At 43.4% G+C, this 20,987-nt stretch overlaps 2 protein-coding genes across 2 annotated transcripts in view; one reads left to right on the plus strand and one right to left on the minus strand.

Annotated features, from left to right (window-relative positions):
• The window catches only part of necab3 (N-terminal EF-hand calcium binding protein 3), a gene marked incomplete at both ends in the record, with an annotated part of 57,209 nt that extends 51,505 nt beyond the window's left edge, over positions 1-5,704 (minus strand). The window contains one exon of the mRNA XM_083771063.1: positions 5,579-5,704. Within this exon, the coding sequence (XP_083627189.1) occupies positions 5,579-5,704 (126 nt within the window). The remainder of the gene's footprint in view (positions 1-5,578) is intronic.
• Positions 5,705-6,781: 1,077 nt separating this feature from the next.
• On the plus strand, positions 6,782-20,672 carry rbck1 (RanBP-type and C3HC4-type zinc finger containing 1). Its single transcript, XM_083771723.1, has 13 exons — positions 6,782-6,787; positions 7,080-7,119; positions 7,912-8,056; positions 9,839-9,935; positions 11,171-11,369; positions 13,737-13,879; positions 16,365-16,538; positions 17,271-17,431; positions 17,849-17,960; positions 18,347-18,526; positions 18,982-19,080; positions 19,797-19,940; positions 20,212-20,672. Exons 2-13 carry the CDS (start codon positions 7,086-7,088, stop codon positions 20,293-20,295), a joined length of 1,572 nt encoding a protein of 523 aa, XP_083627849.1. The 5' UTR covers positions 6,782-6,787; positions 7,080-7,085; the 3' UTR covers positions 20,296-20,672.
• The last annotated feature ends 315 nt before the right edge of the window (positions 20,673-20,987 follow it).

Here is a 20,987-nt window from a genome sequence, read left to right on the forward strand (position 1 = left end):
GAGCCCACCCCCGTCCAAAACGGTAGAGAAATGACAGAGTTACCATTTGGGGGTCCCTGGGGGTCCCCAGGGGTCCCCGAACCTAGAGACCCCCATAGAAACCTCCAGGGGGGCGACACGATTCCAATGAGCCCACCCACGTCCAAAACGGTAGAGAAATTACAGAGTTACCATTTGGGGGTCCGTGGGGGTCCCCAGGGGTCCCCGAACCTCGAGACCCCCATAGAAACCTCCAGGGGGGCGACACGATTCCAATGAGCCCACCCACGTCCAAAACGGTAGAGAAATTACAGAGTTACCATTTGGGGGTCCGTGGGGGTCCCCAGGGGTCCCCGAACCTCGAGACCCCCATAGAAACCTCCAGGGGGGCCACACGATTCCAAAGAGCCCACCCCCGTCCAAAACGGTAGAGAAATGACAGAGTTACCATTTGGGGGTCCCTGGGGGTCCCCAGGGGTCCCCGAACCTAGAGACCCCCATAGAAACCTCCAGGGGGGCGACACGATTCCAATGAGCCCACCCACGTCCAAAACGGTAGAGAAATTACAGAGTTACCATTTGGGGGTCCGTGGGGGTCCCCAGGGGTCCCCGAACCTCGAGACCCCCATAGAAACCTCCAGGGGGGCGACACGATTCCAATGAGCCCACCCACGTCCAAAACGGTAGAGAAATTACAGAGTTACCATTTGGGGGTCCGTGGGGGTCCCCAGGGGTCCCCGAACCTCGAGACCCCCATAGAAACCTCCAGGGGGGCGACACGATTCCAATGAGCCCACCCACGTCCAAAACGGTAGAGAAATTACAGAGTTACCATTTGGGGGTCCGTGGGGGTCCCCAGGGGTCCCCGAACCTCGAGACCCCCATAGAAACCTCCAGGGGGGCCACACGATTCAAATGAGACCACCCACGTCCAAAACGGTAGAGAAATGACAGAGTTACCATTTGGGGGTCCCTGGGGGTCCCCAGGGGTCCCCGAAACTTGAGACCCCCATAGACGCCCCCGGGGGGTCCACACGATTCAAATGAGACCACCCCCGTCCTATACGGTAGAGAAATGACAGAGTTACGACCGACGGACCCCCCGACGGATCGACGGACCCCCCGACGGACCGACGGACCCCCCGACGGACCGACGGACCCCCCGACGGACCGACGGACCTCCCGACGGACCGACGGACCCCCCGACGGACCGACGGACCCCCCGACGGACCGACGGACCTCCCGACGGACCGACGGACCCCCCGACGGACCGACGGTCGCGACGGCAGTCGGTCGCAAGAAATGGATTCTGCCCTTGCTGCCATTCTGGTCAATCAAGCCATGCCCATGAGGCTAACTATAACGTATTCAGCCGCTCTCATTAAAGTGCTGGCAGTGTCATAATATCCCAGTGCAGTGATTCTCAAACATTTTATCAACAGTACACTGTAAAAAGAAAACTATAATTTAAATCATATAAAGTCCCCCAGGAAAGTGTTCTGAATCTTCTAAACGTCATATGGCCAATATAAATATAGTGGATGCCCCTGTGCCCTCACTTCAGTGTGATTTATCAAAGTGTGTGCAGATGTACTGCAGATGTAATCTTAGTGTACAGCTGTGTGACTTATGGCAGGACAGTTCAATACAAAACAACATTTTGCTGTCTCTGCAGTCTGCAGAATAATTGTGGCCCAGCGGGGTGCCATTTCAGTCTCCCCATAAGCCAATCTTTAAAAAACCTAACCCAGTTTCTGGAAAGGACTCTATCCAATAAATATAGCATGCACTAAAAGAAACAAGGAAATGCTATAGGAAGGCTTCCTATAGCATTTCCTCACAGTATTACTGATACATTTATCTTCCGAACGCATAATATATCACATGGAACTGCACAACTTATTTTTCCTTCGCCAAAACAGAAGATATTATACAAAAATATATGATGCTTATGAGCAGTGAGGCAATTTAACCCATTTAGACCTGAGGACGACAAATGTCGTCTAAATCCTGACAGTTTCTGAAAAACGTATGTTTCCATGTCAGTTGTGCTCAACCTTTTTCATGTCAAAGACCCCCAGAATTATCTGGATTTGGCCGCCGACCACCATCTGAAAATATGATGTTCCAGGGCAGGGACCTCCCAGAAGCAAAGATTTGAGTTAAAAACGTTTGCTCTGAAAGAATATATAGACAAATTCAGAAACAGGTCTCATGGTCGCAGCTTACGTATTTCCTGTAGGCGGAGCCGACATAGCTGCGGGGTAAACCCGCACCTCTTCTACTACAGTGAACTGTAGAGTGACTGTAGTCTGCCTCAAATGTTACTCTTTTACCTGCTTTATACTAACACTAACATTACAAAAATGCCCAGAACATCGGGATGAACCTGTGTAGTTTAAGAATAACCTAATGCTTAAAACATCAAAAGGGTTTCCTGCCCAGAATGTGTTGTGTGTTAGCTAAGCTTTTTCTTCACAATGTTCTAATGTTTAATTTATGCTCTGTTGTATGTCTGATGGTGTGGCACACCAAATATGCATTATGAGCTTGTAAAATAGTATAAACCGGGCTTAAATTTATTTTGTTTCATTACAAATCTTTGGTCTGAACTAGGCTTAAGAAACAAACATGTATTTGTAATATGTAATATCTATTTGATGTATTACCATGTTTTTTGTTCTTGCTTACTGTAAATCGCTCTAAGCGTCTGCTAAATTGTAAATGAGGAAACGGAAGATGCATGTACATAATCAAGACCTGGGAAAGGGTATTGAATGTACAGTAACTCATACAGTAGCTGGGTTCAATGTTGTAATTAAATTTCTCTCTCCGGGGCAGGAGATTTCAGTGGACAGGACATAGTCTGGTGTTTCTATAAATACACTAAAATATTGTGTCTTGGCTTGAAAATAATTTGACTTTTTCTGACTTGCCAACCATAAAACAATGCTGTGTGTGTGTGTGTGTGTGTGTGTGTGTGTGTGTGTGTGTGTGTGTGTGTGTGTGTGTGTGTGTGTGTGTGTGTGTGTGTGTGTGTGTGTGTGTGCGTGCGTGTGCGAGCGAGCGCGTGTGTGGATGCGTGTGCGACTGTGCGTGTGTGTGCACACCGTGCATGTGTGCTCACTCTTGCGTGTTTGTGATTGCGACATGCATGTGTACAGTAGATGGTGGAAGTGACTGCTTTTGAATGTGTCTGTGTCTGTAAAAGCAGCACAAGAAGGTTGACAGTCAACTAAATTGTCAGGCAGACTGCCACACACGCGCACACACACACACACACACACACACACACACACACACACACACACACACACACACACACACACACACACACACACACACACACAGACTGCCTCAGGCAGTATTTGGGCAGTATTTGCTACTGGATGTACTGTATGTGGTGGAATATGCATATAGTACAGTGACAGTATGCTACATGACATGTCCTTATAATTGGACCCTATGCAATGTATGAGAGGGAGCAGAGAGAAGACAGTCAGGGAGGCTCTGACACATCGTTAACGCAGCTAGAGGCTATACTGATGGATGAGTAAGAGTAACTAATCCAGTTTGAGAATACAGACAGAACTAACCTAGCTAGAGCAGTGTATATATACCATATCAACGTCTTTCCTGACATTATCATACATTTCATACAACACTAACAACAGACCCCATTTTTTTTAAGATACATTTCCTAGGAATGTTTTCAAATGATTTCAAAATATTTTCAAAATCTAAAATGTAAAAGAAAAGGTTGTACGTGCCGTCGTGAGCTTGTAGATTGCCTATTTTCAGTATAGTTTAGGTCCCGGGGAGCAGGGACGTGCACACATAGACATTAAAGGGGGCTTCAGCCCCTGGCCTTTTATCCTTCTGTAAAACAACTGAGAGACTGCCCTCTCCAGACCATGAACGCAGCATTTACTATGGTGAAAGAAATGCTAAATGCCACTCCTTTCCTTTCCATGCCATACCAGAAGGCAGCCTTCAGAAGAATTACTTTTTTCCGAAGTCTCCTGGACCTGGAACGCAGCATTTTGTTGTTGAACAAATTTGTGTCGAAATCCATGTCGTTACACCCGCATCTCCAGTAGATAAAGAGTGCTGGGTTGCACATAGGCGAAGTTGCACATAGGCGTCGCACTGCGATGCGTTGAGAGCTTGTAGATCAGCTATTTTTGTAAAAGAGTGCCCTCTTACGGGATTTGAGCCCCTGCCTCGCCAACACTCTCTGCACGATCATTGATGGATGAGTAACTATCCTTTAGGGATGGTGGCTCTCTCTGGCACCCAAGTGCCATTAACAGATACATGAAGTACTTTATTCCATTGACGTTGGTTTTAAATTGGACAGACTAGCTGCTTGCAGAGCAGAACGCTATTCTGCCCTGCATCCAACAACAGAAAAACCCCAATGAAATTACTTGTTGTAATCTGTGCCATTCATCAATGGAATGGTAACTATAGCTACCAGTACGTTCTTCTGGTAGCTAGTTACTTGTAAATCAACCACCTCATTAGAAAAGCCAAAGTCTGTAATTCTCTAGGACTGGTGACTGTTGTTTTTATTATACTCCCAATCTTGCTTCCTTGCTGCTCTCGAAGTGTTAATCAAGGATGTGTATTTATTTTTTTATTTTTAATCCCATGATTTTGCAACCCATTTTTTCACCCAGTGTCAATGATCTAATGTAATCTGGTATATCTGTCCACTTCCTTTCCCCTCCATCAGGCGCCCCGGCCTGATAGAGAAAGGCCCTTTCGACAACCCCGCCTCGGGTATGGGCACTGATGACGCCCACAGCGTCCCCAGAGGGAATCGAACACAGGACCTTCTTTTAAGTGCCCCTTAAAGTATGTGTATTTATAAGTGCACTATATCTGTATGCCAGTATGTTTTACTGTATTTTACTGCTGTTCAAAGTAAATTGCTCCTCGGGGACTAGACTCACAGGTCCAGCCTCCAAACACTTCAGGCCTTCATATTGGGACAGACGAGGTGACGTGTGTGTGTGTGTGTGTGTGTGTGTGTGTGTGTGTGTGTGTGTGTGTGTGTGTGTGTGTGTGTGTGTGTGTGTGTGTGTGTGTGTGTGTGTGTGTGTGTGTGTGTGTGTGCGTGTGTGCGTGTGTGTGTGCGTGTGTGTGTGCGTGTGTGTGTGTGTGTGTGCAATGTGCGTGTGCGTGTATGTGTATTTTGCTAGGTGGGGGACCCCCCCCACCAACAGACAAAATCTGCTTTCCAAAATCTGTCCAGCTGTGATCTGAACTTATACTTTATCATGCAGGGGCGGCAGATGTCTTAAGTTCCTTCACTATGTGTGCGAGCACACACACGCGCACACACACACACACACACACACACACACACACACACACACACACACACACACACACTCTCACACACACACACACACACACACACACACACACACACACACACGAGTCACACGTACGACACAACGACAACAACATCTAGGCTGATTGTCTGCATAATTCATATTTATATATTTTTTAAAGCACCAGTTCCCTTCAGGCTTCAGTTCAGAGACTGACTGTAAAAGATTATATTTAAAGTGAGATAAGATGCACTCACGTCATGGAATATGGGCAGCCCGTGCACTGTGGCGCTCTGCAGCGGCTGCTGCTGCTGAGCCCGGAGCAGGTGCTTCTGTTTCGCGGACTGGAGGCACATGGTAATCATCTCCGTGCAGGCGAGCATCTTTTCTTTCAATTATGTCCGCCAAAAAAAACACAATTTTCCAGAATAACTGCACTGATTTGTCTTCTCTTGGTGTTGTCAGTGTTGACCTTATATAGACGACAACACAACCAGCAGGTGTTGTAAGTAGAGGATGAGATGATGCAGTCAGTGGAGTCAGTGGAGGATTCAAGACAAGGAACGATGAAGATGCTCAGTAACTTTGTGCGCCACGCAGAAGATAATGTGCCTATAATAATCTCCTCCTCCTCCTCCTCCATCTCCATCTGTGATTGGTTCTTATATGGACATGGTAGCGGAGAGAACAATATACCGTATACAGTGCCATTCAAATACCAGTGCCACTGCCATTAAAAATGTATCCCGTTTATTTTGTATTTATTTGCAATTGCAATACATGTAAGGCACTATTGTTCCCTTATGCATAGGGAACAGATAGCCTGTCCATAGCCTTTAATGTGAGTGGTAATTTGACATAGGATATTATGTTTAAGTAATTGTTTCTATTTCAAATCATCCACCTCAATGTATTTTTAATAAAGACAAACATGAGGGTACCTTTTTTTAAAGGTCTGTAAATATTGACAGTAACTTTTTTATTTGGCCTCTTGATAGACACTGCCCTCTGCTGGATGGATATATAAACACACAACTGTCTGTGACTTCATTATTCTGTTCTATTTGTATTCTATTCTTCTTAAAGTAGTCAAAATTAGTCTAGCCTAAAACAATTTTTTAGGCCTATATATATATATATATATATATATATACAAAAAAAAGGTCAAAAAGGTTTCACAGCTATTCCCAATAATCCAACGTTTTTGAAGTGCGTGCAAAAAACAACAACTTCCCAATAATATATTTTCATGTGTAGCCTCATCGAAGAGAGGGCGGGGCATGCAAAACACTTCCTGAAAGCAAGTGCCAGGCTATATTTCCTATAGTTTCACTTTCTATTCGGTTGTGCTGCGTGTAGAAACACAAGACTCTGAAACTATACTGTACAGTTAATAATGCCATAAAGAACATTATCTTTCAACTGGACATTCCACTGCAGACAATAGCCCGGTGGGCGGTGCTCAAGTGAGTATAACTTTAGAATAGCCTAAGTACGATTTGAAACTGAAAGGCTGTGTGAAATAATACAGTAAATAAATACAGTAGCTCATTTAGCTCAAGTGTCGCTTTCAGAAAATAACTGATTAACAATTGAAAATGGAGGAGCCCTGTGGATGTATATAAAGTCTTAACAGTGCTTTTTCTGGTTACATCCTCAGTAGCAGTTTTTGTATTATATGACAGTCATGTTCCAGGGCTACCATTCTACAAACTGTGAATAACATTTTCAATATTGATTGTTTGTTTGTCCTTGTAGGCAATCATGACATCTCCTTCCACTGACTGTCTCAAAGAGGGTGAGAATATACAGACAATACACTTTCATTAACATGTCCTATGGAGTATTGACAGCCACAGTGACAGCAGGGTCAAAGTGCCACTTATATGTTGGGCAACGTGTGTGTGTGTGTGTGTGTGTGTGTGTGTGTGTGTGTGTGTGTGTGTGTGTGTGTGTGTGTGTGTACAGGGAGTTCAACAAACCATGTGCAACCCAGATTCGGCACAAACAAGGGTCTAAATACATTTCGCTCCTATATGCCACCAAAATGTGGAACACCCTACCAACAGTCATTAAGACATGAGAATCCCTTGACTCCTTCAAAACCGCCCTCAAAGGGCACCTACGGACGTCTGCAATTCGAAACTGGTCACCGTATAATCTGAATCCCCCCACCCCTTTTCCCCCTCACTGTAGGCCTATATGTTTCTTTTCCCTTTTTACCTCCTCTATGATGATTTCCTGTTTTGACTATATAGTTGTGTATATTCGTACGTCTCTAATTGTTTTGATTAATTGAAAATGGTGTGCACACCCGATAAAGGCATTTTTGAGGACAAGCTTGTTCCCAGTGAGAGTGAGTGTGTGTGTGTGCGTGCGAGCGAGCGTGTGTTTGCGAAGTCTGTCTGTCTGTCTGTCTGTCTGTCTGTCTGTCTGTCTGTTTGACCGGCGTCCATCCATCCATCCATCCAGCTCATAATAAATAGCGGTACAGCAGATCTATAATAAGAACCCTGGCTGTCCTGGTGTGTCCACTCCATTATAATAATAACCCTGGCTGTCCTGGTGCGTCCACTCCGTTCCAATGCAGCTGAGGAGCTGGCTGTCTCCCTGAGCGAGGCCATCAGTACTGGGGAGAAACAGGAGGCCGTCAGGCTCTCCCAGAGGCTGTCTGAGCTCTGTGTTCCCGTATCTGTCAACATCAACAGAGAGGCCTATCCACAAGCCTCCATACAGTAAGTCAGCACTTCTCAAACATTCATTCATGTATTTGGGCTTCTGCGGACTGGCCCCACCTGAACATATTCTTGTGCCAGGGAGGGAGGGAGGGACCCCCCATACAAGATTTATGTAGTTAAAAATGTTTTGGAAATATTCAGAATTCCTAAAATAGCCAATGTATAATATGGTTAAAGTGGTTAAACTGATTTTGATGCTCATTTTGCTGGTCCTCAAACCCTAACCTAACCTAGCCCTGAAACATGACTGTCATGATTATCAATCATGACAGGTGTTTATGACACGTGTACATAAACAGATAATCAGATTTCAAATATAAAGTCCTCACCACATGTGCCACGGGTGTTAGAAATGTGCTGGTACAGCGATTAGCATTGCTGCATCACGCGTTGTTTAATAAAAAGCATTTTTATCCGAGCACCCCGACTACTTTTCGGGGTTCGTTTGGGAAATTCACAGTTGCACACCGGGAGCGCACCCGCCTATTAGTTTGTATTGGCAGTGCGGTCGGGTCAGCGTGCCTATATCGAACACACCCAGTGCCACACTCCTCCCGGCCGATAGGGGCGCGTAGTTGAAAGCCAATGGCATAAATGCATAAAAATGCCTTTTATTTAACAACGCGGGATGCAGCAATGCTAATCGCTGTACCAGTACATTTCTAACACCCGTGGCACATGTGGTGAGTACTCCGCATGTCGGACTAATGCTCCGTCGGAATTATGTGCGGACACCCCCAGACGCCATTGCAGAAGTCATGTCAATGAGAAACGGTGCTTTTATATATTATCTAATTATCCAAAGCACATTACAAAGGGCATAACATTCACACATTGACACATGGTGGCAGATCGAGGCCTGTCAACATTTTGTTGAGGTTGAGGACAGGTTTTGTAACTCTGAAAGTGTACAAACGTGTGCAATGAGGCCTGTCAACATTCCAAGTTGCTGTGTGTAGTTGAAAGGCCCATATACAAATACGGTCGTGTGGTAATTAAGGCTTTATTATGTGCGTGGAAAGAGAGGACACAATCAGGAGGAAGTGGGCCGTAGGTGTAGTCTGAGCTTAAAGGAGAATTCCATACTAAAAGGCTTTCTTACCTTTTTTTGTAGTTGTTACATCCCCACCAAAGAGGTCCAGGTGTTATTTTGTGCAAAAGCTCCTTATTGGCTATTTCCCCTACCATAAGCCCTAAATGAATTGCATTGAATTGAATGGGGCTATGGGGTGTTGTGCTAATTCGCTTATTACCATCGCTCTTTTTTTTTTTTTTTTTGTATATATCCTCTCTTCATAATGTAAATAATAACCCAAGCGGCACACTTTACTACTTATTTCGATGGAAATAAGCAAATAACCAGGGACATGATTTTATGAGTCCCATTTTGCCATTTACAAATTGCAGCATTTAACTCCCATTTCATTTTATATGGTTATTTTCATGTAGAAAACAGAAGAAGAAATGATTATTATAACTAAAGCTAGCAAAATAAACTAGAATAAAAAACAGTAGTGCATCCCGTGGATGCACTACTGGCGTTGTTTTATTGCGTCCCTTAACTATAAACTGCGTTTTGGGATGCAAAATGCACCCTATTTTAATCTCTGCCCTTAAACTATTTTGTCCTTTAAACTATACATGTGTTTCATGTGTCGATGTAGATCGGCTAGTTGAACAATTTGAAAATGTTTTTCAAAATAAATTGTAAAGAAAGTGGTGTTGGGACAGGTACTAGTCTCTGTGTGTTGTCTCTGTGCTATTCTGCGCCACATGCAGGTTGAAGGTGGGAGTGGAGGACGCTCAGTCAGAGTACTACATCCCCGTGACCATCGTGGTGTCTCCAGAGATGATGATAGCACAACTCAAAGACAAGGTAGGGCTCAGAGATTACACAGACATTTACAGAAGACAAGAACATAATACAATAGGGTAATAAAATCATGTAGTAGGTGGCTCAGGGGTAGAGTGCCTGGATGGTAACCGTAAGGTTGCCAGTTTGAACCCGGGCTCCCCCAGAGTTACTGTCGAAGTGTCCTTGAGCAAGACACTGAACCCCTAATTGCTCCCGATGTGCTAGTTGGTGCCTTGCATGGTTTCCGCTGCCATCGGTGTATGAATGTGTGTGTGAATGGGTGAATGTAATGCACAATCTCTGTAAAGCGCTTTGGATAAAGCCGCTATATAAATGCACCATTTACCATTTACCATTTACATCTGTCATCTGTGAGGTGACAATTTCCCCATAAGAAGAATATTCTAGCATACTGTATTATACACATAATATCATATCATATAATATGTATCACATCATTATCACAGGTGTATATACCTGTGCTCTACTACAGTGGTTCCCAAGCAGTGGGTCAGAAACCATTTTGGGTCAGAATTCCAATAGTTTATACATTTTAAAACAAACAAACACATCTAAGAAATTCCTTGTAGATCTGCTATTTTCCCTATAGTTTCTGTGCCGGTCTCTATTGGGTCACAGTCAAAAAATAATAATTGGGAACCGCTGCTTTAGTACAGTGGTTCCCAAACTTTTTCATGTCAAGGACTCCCAAATCGACTCTTATCAGCCCAAGGACCCATATTTGAAGATATATGCCAGGGTCCCCCATGAGAGAAGACTTTTACAGCTCTCACAGTGATTCCCAAACCGTTTAATTTCAAGGACCCCCAGTTTTAACTGAATTAGGCTACGGTCCACTATTTGTTGGCATTTCTATCTCTGGTACCCCAATTTATATTGTAAAATCAATGTTAATTTAACTCTGAGAGTGTACAAATGGAACCAAATGGACCCCATTTGATTCTTGTTGTACACTCTCAGAGTTAAATTAACAGTGGTCTTAAATATAAATTGGGGTACCAGAGATAGAAATGCCATTAAATCGGGGGTCCGTAGCCTAATGTGTGTGTGAGTGAAACTGGGGGTCCATGAAATTAATATGTTTCGGAATCACTGCTATAGCCGTAAAAAGTCCTCTCTTATGGGGGTCACTCACTGGCATATCTTTTGAAATGTGGGGTCCGCTGCCTAATACATATAGGATTTGGGGGTCCTTGACATGAAAAGGTTTGAGAACCACTGCCCTGTGTTAACAGATCAGCGCTGACTTTGGGTTCCACCCGGCGCTGCAGCGCTGGGTGATCGGGAAGCGCTTGGCGCGGGACAGAGACACGCTGTACAGCCACGGCGTGCGTCAGAACGGAGACCAGGCCTTCCTGTTCATCCTGTCGGCGCAGGCCGCTCACCTCACGCGGCAGCAGCAGCATCTGGACGCAGAGCAGCAGTGCTTGGAGAGTCAGTATCACGCACACACTTATACCGCCACTAGGGGTGTAGCGATTTTAACAGCGATACGATACGTATCACGATACGTGGTTGACGATACGATACATGGACGGTATTGGTTCATTATGGCGATCCGATACGATTCAATGATTTGAAATTGATACAGTAACTATTTCAAATACATTGACATTATTTTAAGTAATTAATCCCCTCCTTTTTCTTTTATCTAAAATATTTTATTCTAAAAATTGCTAAATACCACGCACAAAAAAGATTATTTGCATAGCAAAACGATTCAATACCGATTATTTGCATTGCAAAACAATACGATACATAATCAATAGGGTTGTCCCTATTGATTCCGGTTGGAAATTGGCTCCAATCACATGATTTTCAAAAGATCGAAATCGGGGAGAAAAGATCAGATATTTTTATTGTAAATCTTAAAGAAAGATGTATAAGCAGTGAGATAAAAAAAAAAAAAAAGATGTTGTGTTTGCTAGTTGTTTTCCTTCCTCCAGTCAGAGATCATCAAACAAAGACTAGTCACACTCAGAGGCATGAAAGACTAGCTATGATGAAAACAAAGGAAATGCAACCCCCGCTATGCATGATGGCATAGCTGCCTGTAGTAGTACTCTCTCTGAATGAGAGTTTTAACTTGACTTATGTCCTATAAGCTGTATTCACTCTAATTAACTGTCAAGTTCATGTCCTGTTCAACTCCAAAGGACTAGAGACAACTCAAGATTTACAACTCAAATCAACTTTTTATTTTCCAACTTTGTTTCTTTTGAACTGTTGGCTCCATTGTGTTGATTGGTTGGTTCATTAAGGTTGTAAACCTTTAGACAGAAAAACAAAAGGTTAACAACAATACCAAACAAATGATAATATTCATAGATTCATAGAAAGAAAAAAAACACAGTGACAGTCTTGCCTTTCAATAATTGAAAGGCAACACGACTAGACTAGAGTGACATAGATTAGGATATGTGCTATTGTGATATGGCATAAGTGTTATATAAAAATATAAAGATCGGACCGGAAAGATCGGTATCGGTATGTCTCAAAATCTAATGATCGGAATCGGATCGGGATAAAAAAGCATCCCTACTAATCAATGTTGCTGTTTTCATTTCGATATACTTCGATTCATGAAATTAAAATCGATTTTTCGATGCAGTTACTATATCGTTACACCCCTAACCGCCACCCTTGATAAAGATGCACAGAAGACAAGACAGATATATATTTGGAGTGAGGTTTATCTTAATTTCCCTTTTAAACTTTCTTGTGAATTTCCATTTTGGAAGTTAAAGATTTTGGTTGGTTTAAGTTGATTCCAGAGACACGATGAACTATTTTCAAGTTTCAGTGTGCAATGCACCTTGTGTATAGGTAAAATACTTTAAGATAAGAGAATTCGAGAATAATTAATTTGTTTGTGAATTTGTTTCTCTTCAAACTGCATTTTTTATTTGATTATCCAATGGACAAATCTAGGCTCTACAGTTATGGAATAGAGTTTTATAGGTGAAGGTATTGACAAATTCAGTAGTGTTTCAACCTTCGGCATGCACAGAATACTTCCATCACAGTTTATCTCACAGTTTGCAAGCAGATGACATTGAAGAGGTTCAGAGGAGATACTTAAAGGAAAATCCTAGCTTGACAAAATGTAATAATTCTATGGTATTTTATTTAGTCTATGAATGTATATTCTTTCAGAGCGAATGTTTTCAACTCAAAACTTTGCTTCTGGGGAGGTCCATGGAACAACATATTTTCAGATGGGGGCCGGCGGCCAAATACAGATAATTCTGGAGGTTGAGCACCACTGACATAGAAACATGAGTTTTTCAGAAAACTGTCAGGATTTAGAAGACATTTGTGCCAAAATTTGACTGAGGGGCTGCCATTGGATTTTCATGTCATATGAAAGCAGGGAATCATAGCTTCCAATTGATATATTGGTTGTTCAGTTTGACCCACCAGTTTAGGAGATATGGCTTATAGAGTATTAAAATGTCTTGCAGAAAGCAGCGAGTTGAGAAAACAGGCTTGAAAGGTTCACTTCTGTGGTCTCTAACATTACACCTAGCTACATGTTTAAGCTCTGACACTTATTTCAGACATGCTCTAGTATGTAAAGAGTCTGCCTGTGCTATTAACTCAGTTTGAAAAGAAAAGAAAAAAAGTTTTCCTCCTCTGGTGAAAAGCTGGAATGTGCGCGATGGCACGCTCTCAGTTAAATCTGGTCACCTTTGTAGAAGCCTTAGCAGAAACTTTGATTTGGAGTTCACTGAACCATAATTGGGTAGTTTTTGCCTGGGTACTTATCTGGGTGAATCAAGTTGCTGTCTGTCTTTATAGGCATCATGGAGTCGATGCACCTCGTGCCGAGAGGTGTGGAAGAGGTGGGGAAGATAGTTCATCCTGGTTCCCAACAGAATCCCCTGCCTCAGCCTCCCAAGGCTCCCAAGGCTGCTCCACCTCCTTTGCTTCCCAAACCTCAGGTCGGTGGAATTATGAGCTGTTCTGTTAGCAGTTACATTACGGGTGAGACTGAGAGGATGTATGGCTGTCACTAATCTGGGGTGAGCAATAGCATCCAACAAAAACATATCTGATCTACAAGCCTGCAGACCTTTAGAGTTAGTGTTACTATTAGGAAAAGATTCCTGTTGGGATTACGGTTAGGTTAGGGGTTATGTTTTGGGTTAAATGCAAAAAAGGAGAAAGATATGCACATCCCGCAGTTTTTAGACATGGTGCTGGGCCCAAAAATCTTGAAATGAATGAAAAAGACAATGACCGCAGACAATAGAGCGTCACAGTCCCGCCCCATTTCATGATGACGCCAGGCCCAGGAAATAGTTTCCAATGCATTTTTTCTATAGACATTTCAAAATGTATTTATTTAAAGACCTTATAAGCGTCGTACAAAGCCAACTCTTTTCGTGACAAATCATGACAACAAACACAATATTTTGGACCAAACAAATAATTACAAAGAAGAAAAACAACAAAAAATGTGTTTTCTTCTTTTTATTTGTTCAGCCCGAAAAATTGTGTTTGTTGTCATGATTTGCCACGACAAGAGTTGGCTTTGTCCGCGGCGTAAACGTCTTTAAATAAATACTTTCTGAAAAGTCTATGAGGAAAATGAACGTGGATTTCTTTTCCAGGTTTCTCGAGGGGGCGGGACTGCGACGCTCTATGGGCCTGATTCATTAACGCGTTTCCGCTGATATATTGCCGTGACGCTGGCGGAAAGGCATTTACGTGGATTTCCCACATTAATTTGGAATTCATGGAAATGGCCGTGAACTTGACGCTGTCTTTGGTTGGTCGGAAATTCCGCTAAATGCTACGGGAGCTCTTTAGGTGGCGGAGAAATTTGCGGAAGCATACACTAGCGTATAGATTTATTCAGAAGGCTTTAGTCTTCATGCTGAATCAATAAATTGTTCCCAAATCTCAGATAAAATATGTAGGCATGTGTCCCCAACATATTGGTCGATCAGCACATAAAAAAACGATATATATATATAAAAGCCGAGTGCACTTGTATGCCTAAATGCATGCATTCTAGAGGCAAGTTAGCCTATAGAGTCCCATAAGGAAACTGCCCCTGCAAGCCCCGACACCTTTTTATTTATTTATTAGGATATTTCTATAGCATGCCATGCGCGATTGCGCTGCTCACTTGACAGCCTTCTCTAGGCTACTCGCAGTGCAACGCGTTGTGAGCTTGTTGATCGGCTCTCGCGGACTGCATGTTAAAAAACAAACTCACAATTATAATAAGAACATAGGCCTACACTTATCTGCATTTTGCACTGTACGAATCTAACGTTGTTTCGGTGTGTGTGTGTGTGTGTGTGTGTGTGTGTGGGGGGGGGGGGGGGGGGGGGGGCAGACAGCAGCGTGCTGCCGATCCGATTCACATTGGGAAATGAATAGGGCTAATTAGCCCTATATAAAAAATAGAAGACCACATTTATAGCCTAATGAATGCAGCGTGTTTGAAAGTCGGCCAGTCATATCAGTTTTAAACCAGCTCACCTCCACTCGTGAACATGACGGACAGACAGACAGAATTTATAATAATGTATATTGATATTGATCACATGGATGCCACACACAGAATAGTTTAACTCACTGGATAAACTCACTGGATTATAATTTCTTCAGACAAGAGGATCCCAGGCCTATAATATATTTACTTATGAATGTATGGGCTAGGCTACTGTTCTTTATCGCGCAACAGTGTCGAGGGCCCATGCAGCCCCCCTCCCTCTCTCGTCTCTCTCTCTCTCTCGCTCTCTCTGAAAAGACGACTTTTGCATTGACATATCCGATATTTTAAATATCGGATATGTTTTACCTCTGCAAAGGTGTGAGTGAGCACCCGCCTTGGTCCCGAACTTAATTAAATAAATTATAATTATATTGCTTCAGCGGAGCACGCAACGTTGCAAGCTTGGATAGCAGTGACCGCGGCTGTGATCTCAGACAAACTGCTGTCTGCTGAGTCATGCTTGAAGCCTTTTATGGTATGAAATTGGGCGTGGATCAATGCAGATGAGGTTGTCGGTTTCTTTTCCGATCACTTTGCACCCGCTGCTTTCAGTATGACATACACCTGCGATACGCCAGCGCACCTGTGGTACACACCACTCTCTGAATAACACGTCATCTCAACGTAGCTTGATCGGACGGATAAATACGATATCTGTTTCCGTCACCGTTACACTCTGGCGCATTTCGTTTTTGAAGAATCAGGACCTATATGTGTAAGACATGTCCTCTCTTTAATCAGGGCTTTCTCGAGTTCTATGTTTTGGGTTAGTCATGGGGATAAGGTTAGAGATTCTGAGGTTACAGAGGTTTGGTTGTGGTAGTCGTTATAGGGGAATTCCACTTATTATCAACATGGAACTATGTCATTAAGTAATATTGTAATGTGTGTGCATGTGCCTGCCTGCCTGCCTGCAGCTGGCCTGGTCCTGTAAGGTGTGTACCTTCCTCAACAAGCCAACGCGTCCTGGCTGTGAGATCTGCGCTGAGGAGCGACCAGAGACGTACCAGGTGCCTGACATCTACCGGCCAGACCAGGACGAGACCATGCGACTGCAGAGGGAGGAGCTGGCCACGCTGCAGTACCAACAGGTGACATGGCTTTCTTTAATACCTTTTATTTTTTATTTATTCATATAGAAGTGAAAATCCCATTGAGATACAAGATATCGTTGAACCCATTTTGGGCGGTCCGGGAACCCCTTTTGGTGTTAAGCATTCTGTTATACTTTGAAAAATTGAAAATTGAAAAGCAGCACTTGGTGCAGCATTATGAGCTTGTAGATCTGCTATTTTTGAAAAATCGTAAAAATGTAGTGCAAATCTTTGAATATATATTAATTCAGACCCACCATTTTTAACTCAAATCTTCAGATGGGGGGTCGGCGGCCAATTACAGATAATTCTTGGGGTCCTTGACATGAAAATGTCAACGACTGACAGAAACATGAGGTTTTTCTGAAAACTGTCAGGATTTAAAAGGCATTCGTCCTCAGGTCTAAATGGGTTAATAGACCTAAGCAAGATCAGTTTGCAGATCTGTCTGCAAGTTATTCCATGCTGCAGGTATTGAAGGCTTGTTTCCCAAGTTCAGTTTTTTCTTAGTTGTTTATTTATTTCTTTGTTTTGACTTCACTGTCGTCGTGTGACATGTCGTTCGACACTTGTCGCTCAAAGCATAAATTGGCCCTTCGGATAACATGATAGGAGGAAGAAGAAGAGAAGGATGGTGCCGTTACCTTTTTTTGACAAGTCTCTCTCTCTCTCTCTCTCTCTCTCTCTGTCTCTCTCCCCCTCCCCTCTCTCTCTCCCTGGGAAACGAAGGCTCTTGAGGAAGAGCGAGAGAGCAACTTCATGTCCCTGCTGGAGACGGACGGCCACAGCCTCGTCCCCAACTCCACGGAGACCGACTGTCCCATCTGCTTCTGTCAACTGGAGCCAGGAGAGGGCGCTACGCTGAGAGACTGTCTGCACAGCTTCTGCAGGTCACACGCTATATACTATAGACTTAACCCATACAGGGAGGGAACCCCTTTTGGTGTTTTAAGCATTATGTTATACTTTTTTATACTGCTATTGGAAAATAGAAGATCTACAAGCACATAGTGCGTGCGCGCATAAAGTACCAACCATTACTTAGAATCATAAGCAGATTCTTCATACTGATATTTGGGCCATGCACACGAACTGACCATGAGTGGCCTATAACAATAGCTGGCATGACAAAGAGCCAAGCCAAACAACTTGTCCAAATATTGCTCTGTTTCGGCTGTTACTTTGTCTGTGTGGAGGAGAAGGTGCCATGTGTATCCTTAGGTGCCCATTGGTTTTCCCCCGCACGATAATTGTAATTTGTGGATTCAAATAAAGAATTAAAGTGTGTGCGTGTGTGTGTCCAACAGGGAGTGTCTTAAGGGGACCATAGTGAACAGCCAGGATGCTGAGGTGTCCTGTCCCTTCATGGACAACGACTACAGCTGTGACAGCAAGCTGCAGGACCGAGAGATCAAGGCTGTGAGTTTAATTAACACTGTAGTGTGGGGCCTTTTTATAGTTTTTTCATGGAGGCCCCAAGCCCTGACGGCTACTGTCCACTGTTGTTTTTGGCAGCAAATTTTTATTTTAGTTTTAGTCATAATCTTTTGAATAGTTTTAGGAAATGGAACTAACACATTTTTTTGGGGTCCTTGACATAGTTGAAATAGTTTGAGAACCACTGATACAGAAACACGTTTTTTTCCAGAAAACTGTCATGATTGAGAAGACATTTGTAGCATCTGGTCTCGGGTTGATGCTGTGTGTGTGTGTGTGTGTGTGTGTGTGTGTGTGTGTGTGTGTGTGTGTGTGTGTGTGTGTGTGTGTGTGTGTGTGTGTGTGTGTGTGTGTGTGCGCGTGCGCAGATCCTGACGGAAGAGGAGCACCAGCGGTTCCTTGAGTTGCGGCTGAGCATCGCGGAGAGCCGCTCGGACCACAGCTTCCACTGCCAGACGCCCAACTGCCACGGCTGGTGCATCTACGAGGACGACGTCAACCAGTTCTACTGCGAACTCTGCCAGCAAACCAACTGCATCCTCTGCAAGGTAACGCGCTCAGACGCCCCTTGGCGTTAAAAAAAGGTTTGATGACCTTAACTTTAATTGGTTTTTATTTTTATTTTTTATTTTAGGTCAAATGACCTCAATTACACCCAAACAACCTGCACTTTGAACAATCAGTGGATATTCTGTGGTCTTGAATTTTCTCTGTAGCCTTTTGAGCTGCAATGAAAACAGGCAAAAACCGTGAAAACGGTGACATCTGCTGGCAAATCCCATTATCATAAATGGGATTTGCTGGCTCTTACATGAAAATCAGAGCACTTGTTTGAGCCAGAAATCCCCAGACCACAGAAAATCTACTGAATGTTAAACACAAATGTGTGGAATTAAGTGGCATAAAAACTACATTTGGAGAGGTCTCTCTGGGGCACAAAAAGAGAATACGATATGAGCAACACATTGAGGTGATAGTCAACATACTGTATGTGTTTCGGCAGGCCATTCATAAGGACATGAACTGTAAGGAGTACCAGGATGACCTGCGAATCCGATCAGAGAATGACCTGGCTGCCAAGCAGACCAAGGACATGTTGGAGGTAGGCCATACCGTAGTTCCATTTCCATTTCCTCCAGTCGTCGACTAAAACTAAGACGAAAAATGTTCGTCTACTACCTTTTTCCACTGAGGAAAACTAAATGAAAACTAAGATGACTAAAACTAAGTCTAAATGTATTGACAATTTCGTCAACAAATAAAGACTAGACTAAAATGTCAGGAAGGGACTAGTGGATAAGAGATTCAAGTCATTTTACACTTGGTTGCATGCTGAAAGTACCCGATCTACAAGCAGTGAGCTTGTAGATCGGCTACTTTCAGCAAGTGTAAAATCAGCCATTACGACGGCCAGCCAAAATACATTTTAGTAACTATAGATTTAGTCGACTAAAATCTTATAACATTTAGTCCACTAAAACTAGAACTAGAACACTAAAACATTCCAGGTGACTAAAATGTGACTAAAACTAAAATAAAACTTTGCTGCCAAAAACAACACTGATTTCCTCAAACTCGATTCTGGCCGGGTCATACCAAAGACTGTAAAAATGGGACCCAATGCCTTCCTGCTTGGCACTCAGCACCAATGGGTTGGATTGCGAGGACAAATTAACGTAACGTGTGTGACTAATCGTACGACTTTGACTTTGGCTTTTGACTTTGATGTGTGTTTCATAATGACATTGATCACTGTAGTTTGTTGTTCAGAATGATACGTATCACTAGTTTGCTAGTAATAATTCTGTTTGACTGTAGGGTATGCTGCAGAGTGGGGAGGCCATGAAGTGTCCGCGCTGCGATGTCATTGTGCAGAAAAAGGACGGCTGTGATTGGATCTGCTGTGTCATGTGTAAAACGGAGATCTGCTGGGTTACCAAACAGGCTCGCTGGGGACCAAATGTAAACACGCGCACGCACGCACGCAACAACACACACACACACACACACATACACACTCTTACATGTACACATTTACAGATGCAAACTTTACACTAATTCTGCAGACAGTCACATGTACACAATCTACACATGTAAAAATTGTGGAATGTTAGCTTTCTATCAAGAGTGTAACACATGGTTGTAATGTGTGTGTGTGTGTGTGTGTGTGTGTGTGTGTGTGTGTGTGTGTGTGTGTGTGTGTGTGTGCGTGTGCGTGCATGCACGTTTTCAGGGTTCTGGGGACACATCGGGTGGCTGTAAGTGTCGACTCATCAACAATCAGCTCTGTCACCCCAACTGCAAAAACTGCCACTGACGAGGACACGTGCACTGTACTGTTCACATGCACACACTCCCACAGAAACACTGGTCTCAACCTAACTGCTGTCTTACATCTTGATTATTATTATTATTATATATAAATTAATTTGCTTCATAGCCCGATTCTCTGTTTCTCGCTGGTTGCATGAGTACATAAACATGTCCTGCAGACCGGGTGGGAAGCTTCCTTTCTGAAATCTGAAAACAAAACAGTGTGTATTAAAGTGTATTAAAGGCCAGTCCACAAATGAGTTGCATTGGTGTGGACTGTGGACTGGCCTTAAAACTGTTTTGTTGCAAGGAGTTGCGACTATTTGCATTGGTGTGGTCTGGCCTTGGCCTTACATCCGATCTCTCGCTGCTATATTTCAACACGGTAGTTAAACCATCGATACCCATTGTGTTCAACTCGCCCAATCCCCCCCGGTCTGTCCAGAGTCTCAACATTATCACTTACTGCACCACCACAACAAACCCTTGACAGAATACAACATATTTGTGCCTTTCAATGCAATTATCCTAACTCTGAAACTCAGCACATTTGCCATCTGTATACTGTACATCGCTCATAGAATTACAATATGACAAGTACTGTACATACAATGAACAAAATTTAACGGGTGGAAAGTGAGATTCACATTCATTTCTTCACTCGTGCGATGGGTGCTACAGTGTGAGTTCACAGTC

The sequence above is a fragment of the Protomyctophum parallelum genome, assembly GCF_964188405.1.
Source record: "Protomyctophum parallelum genome assembly, chromosome: 8".
Classification (NCBI taxonomy): Eukaryota; Metazoa; Chordata; class Actinopteri; order Myctophiformes; family Myctophidae; genus Protomyctophum; species Protomyctophum parallelum.

What these genes read in the sequence shown, in the direction of transcription:
- rbck1 (XM_083771723.1), top strand. Translation starts at nt 7,086, where the DNA reads ATGACATCTCCTTCCACTGACTGTCTCAAAGAGG. An exon ending in CCACGCTGCAGTACCAACAG is followed by an intron (nt 16,539 to 17,270) that starts GTGACATGGCTT and finishes TGGGAAACGAAG; the next exon opens with GCTCTTGAGGAAGAGCGAGA. An exon ending in AGGACCGAGAGATCAAGGCT is followed by an intron (nt 17,961 to 18,346) that starts GTGAGTTTAATT and finishes GCGCGTGCGCAG; the next exon opens with ATCCTGACGGAAGAGGAGCA.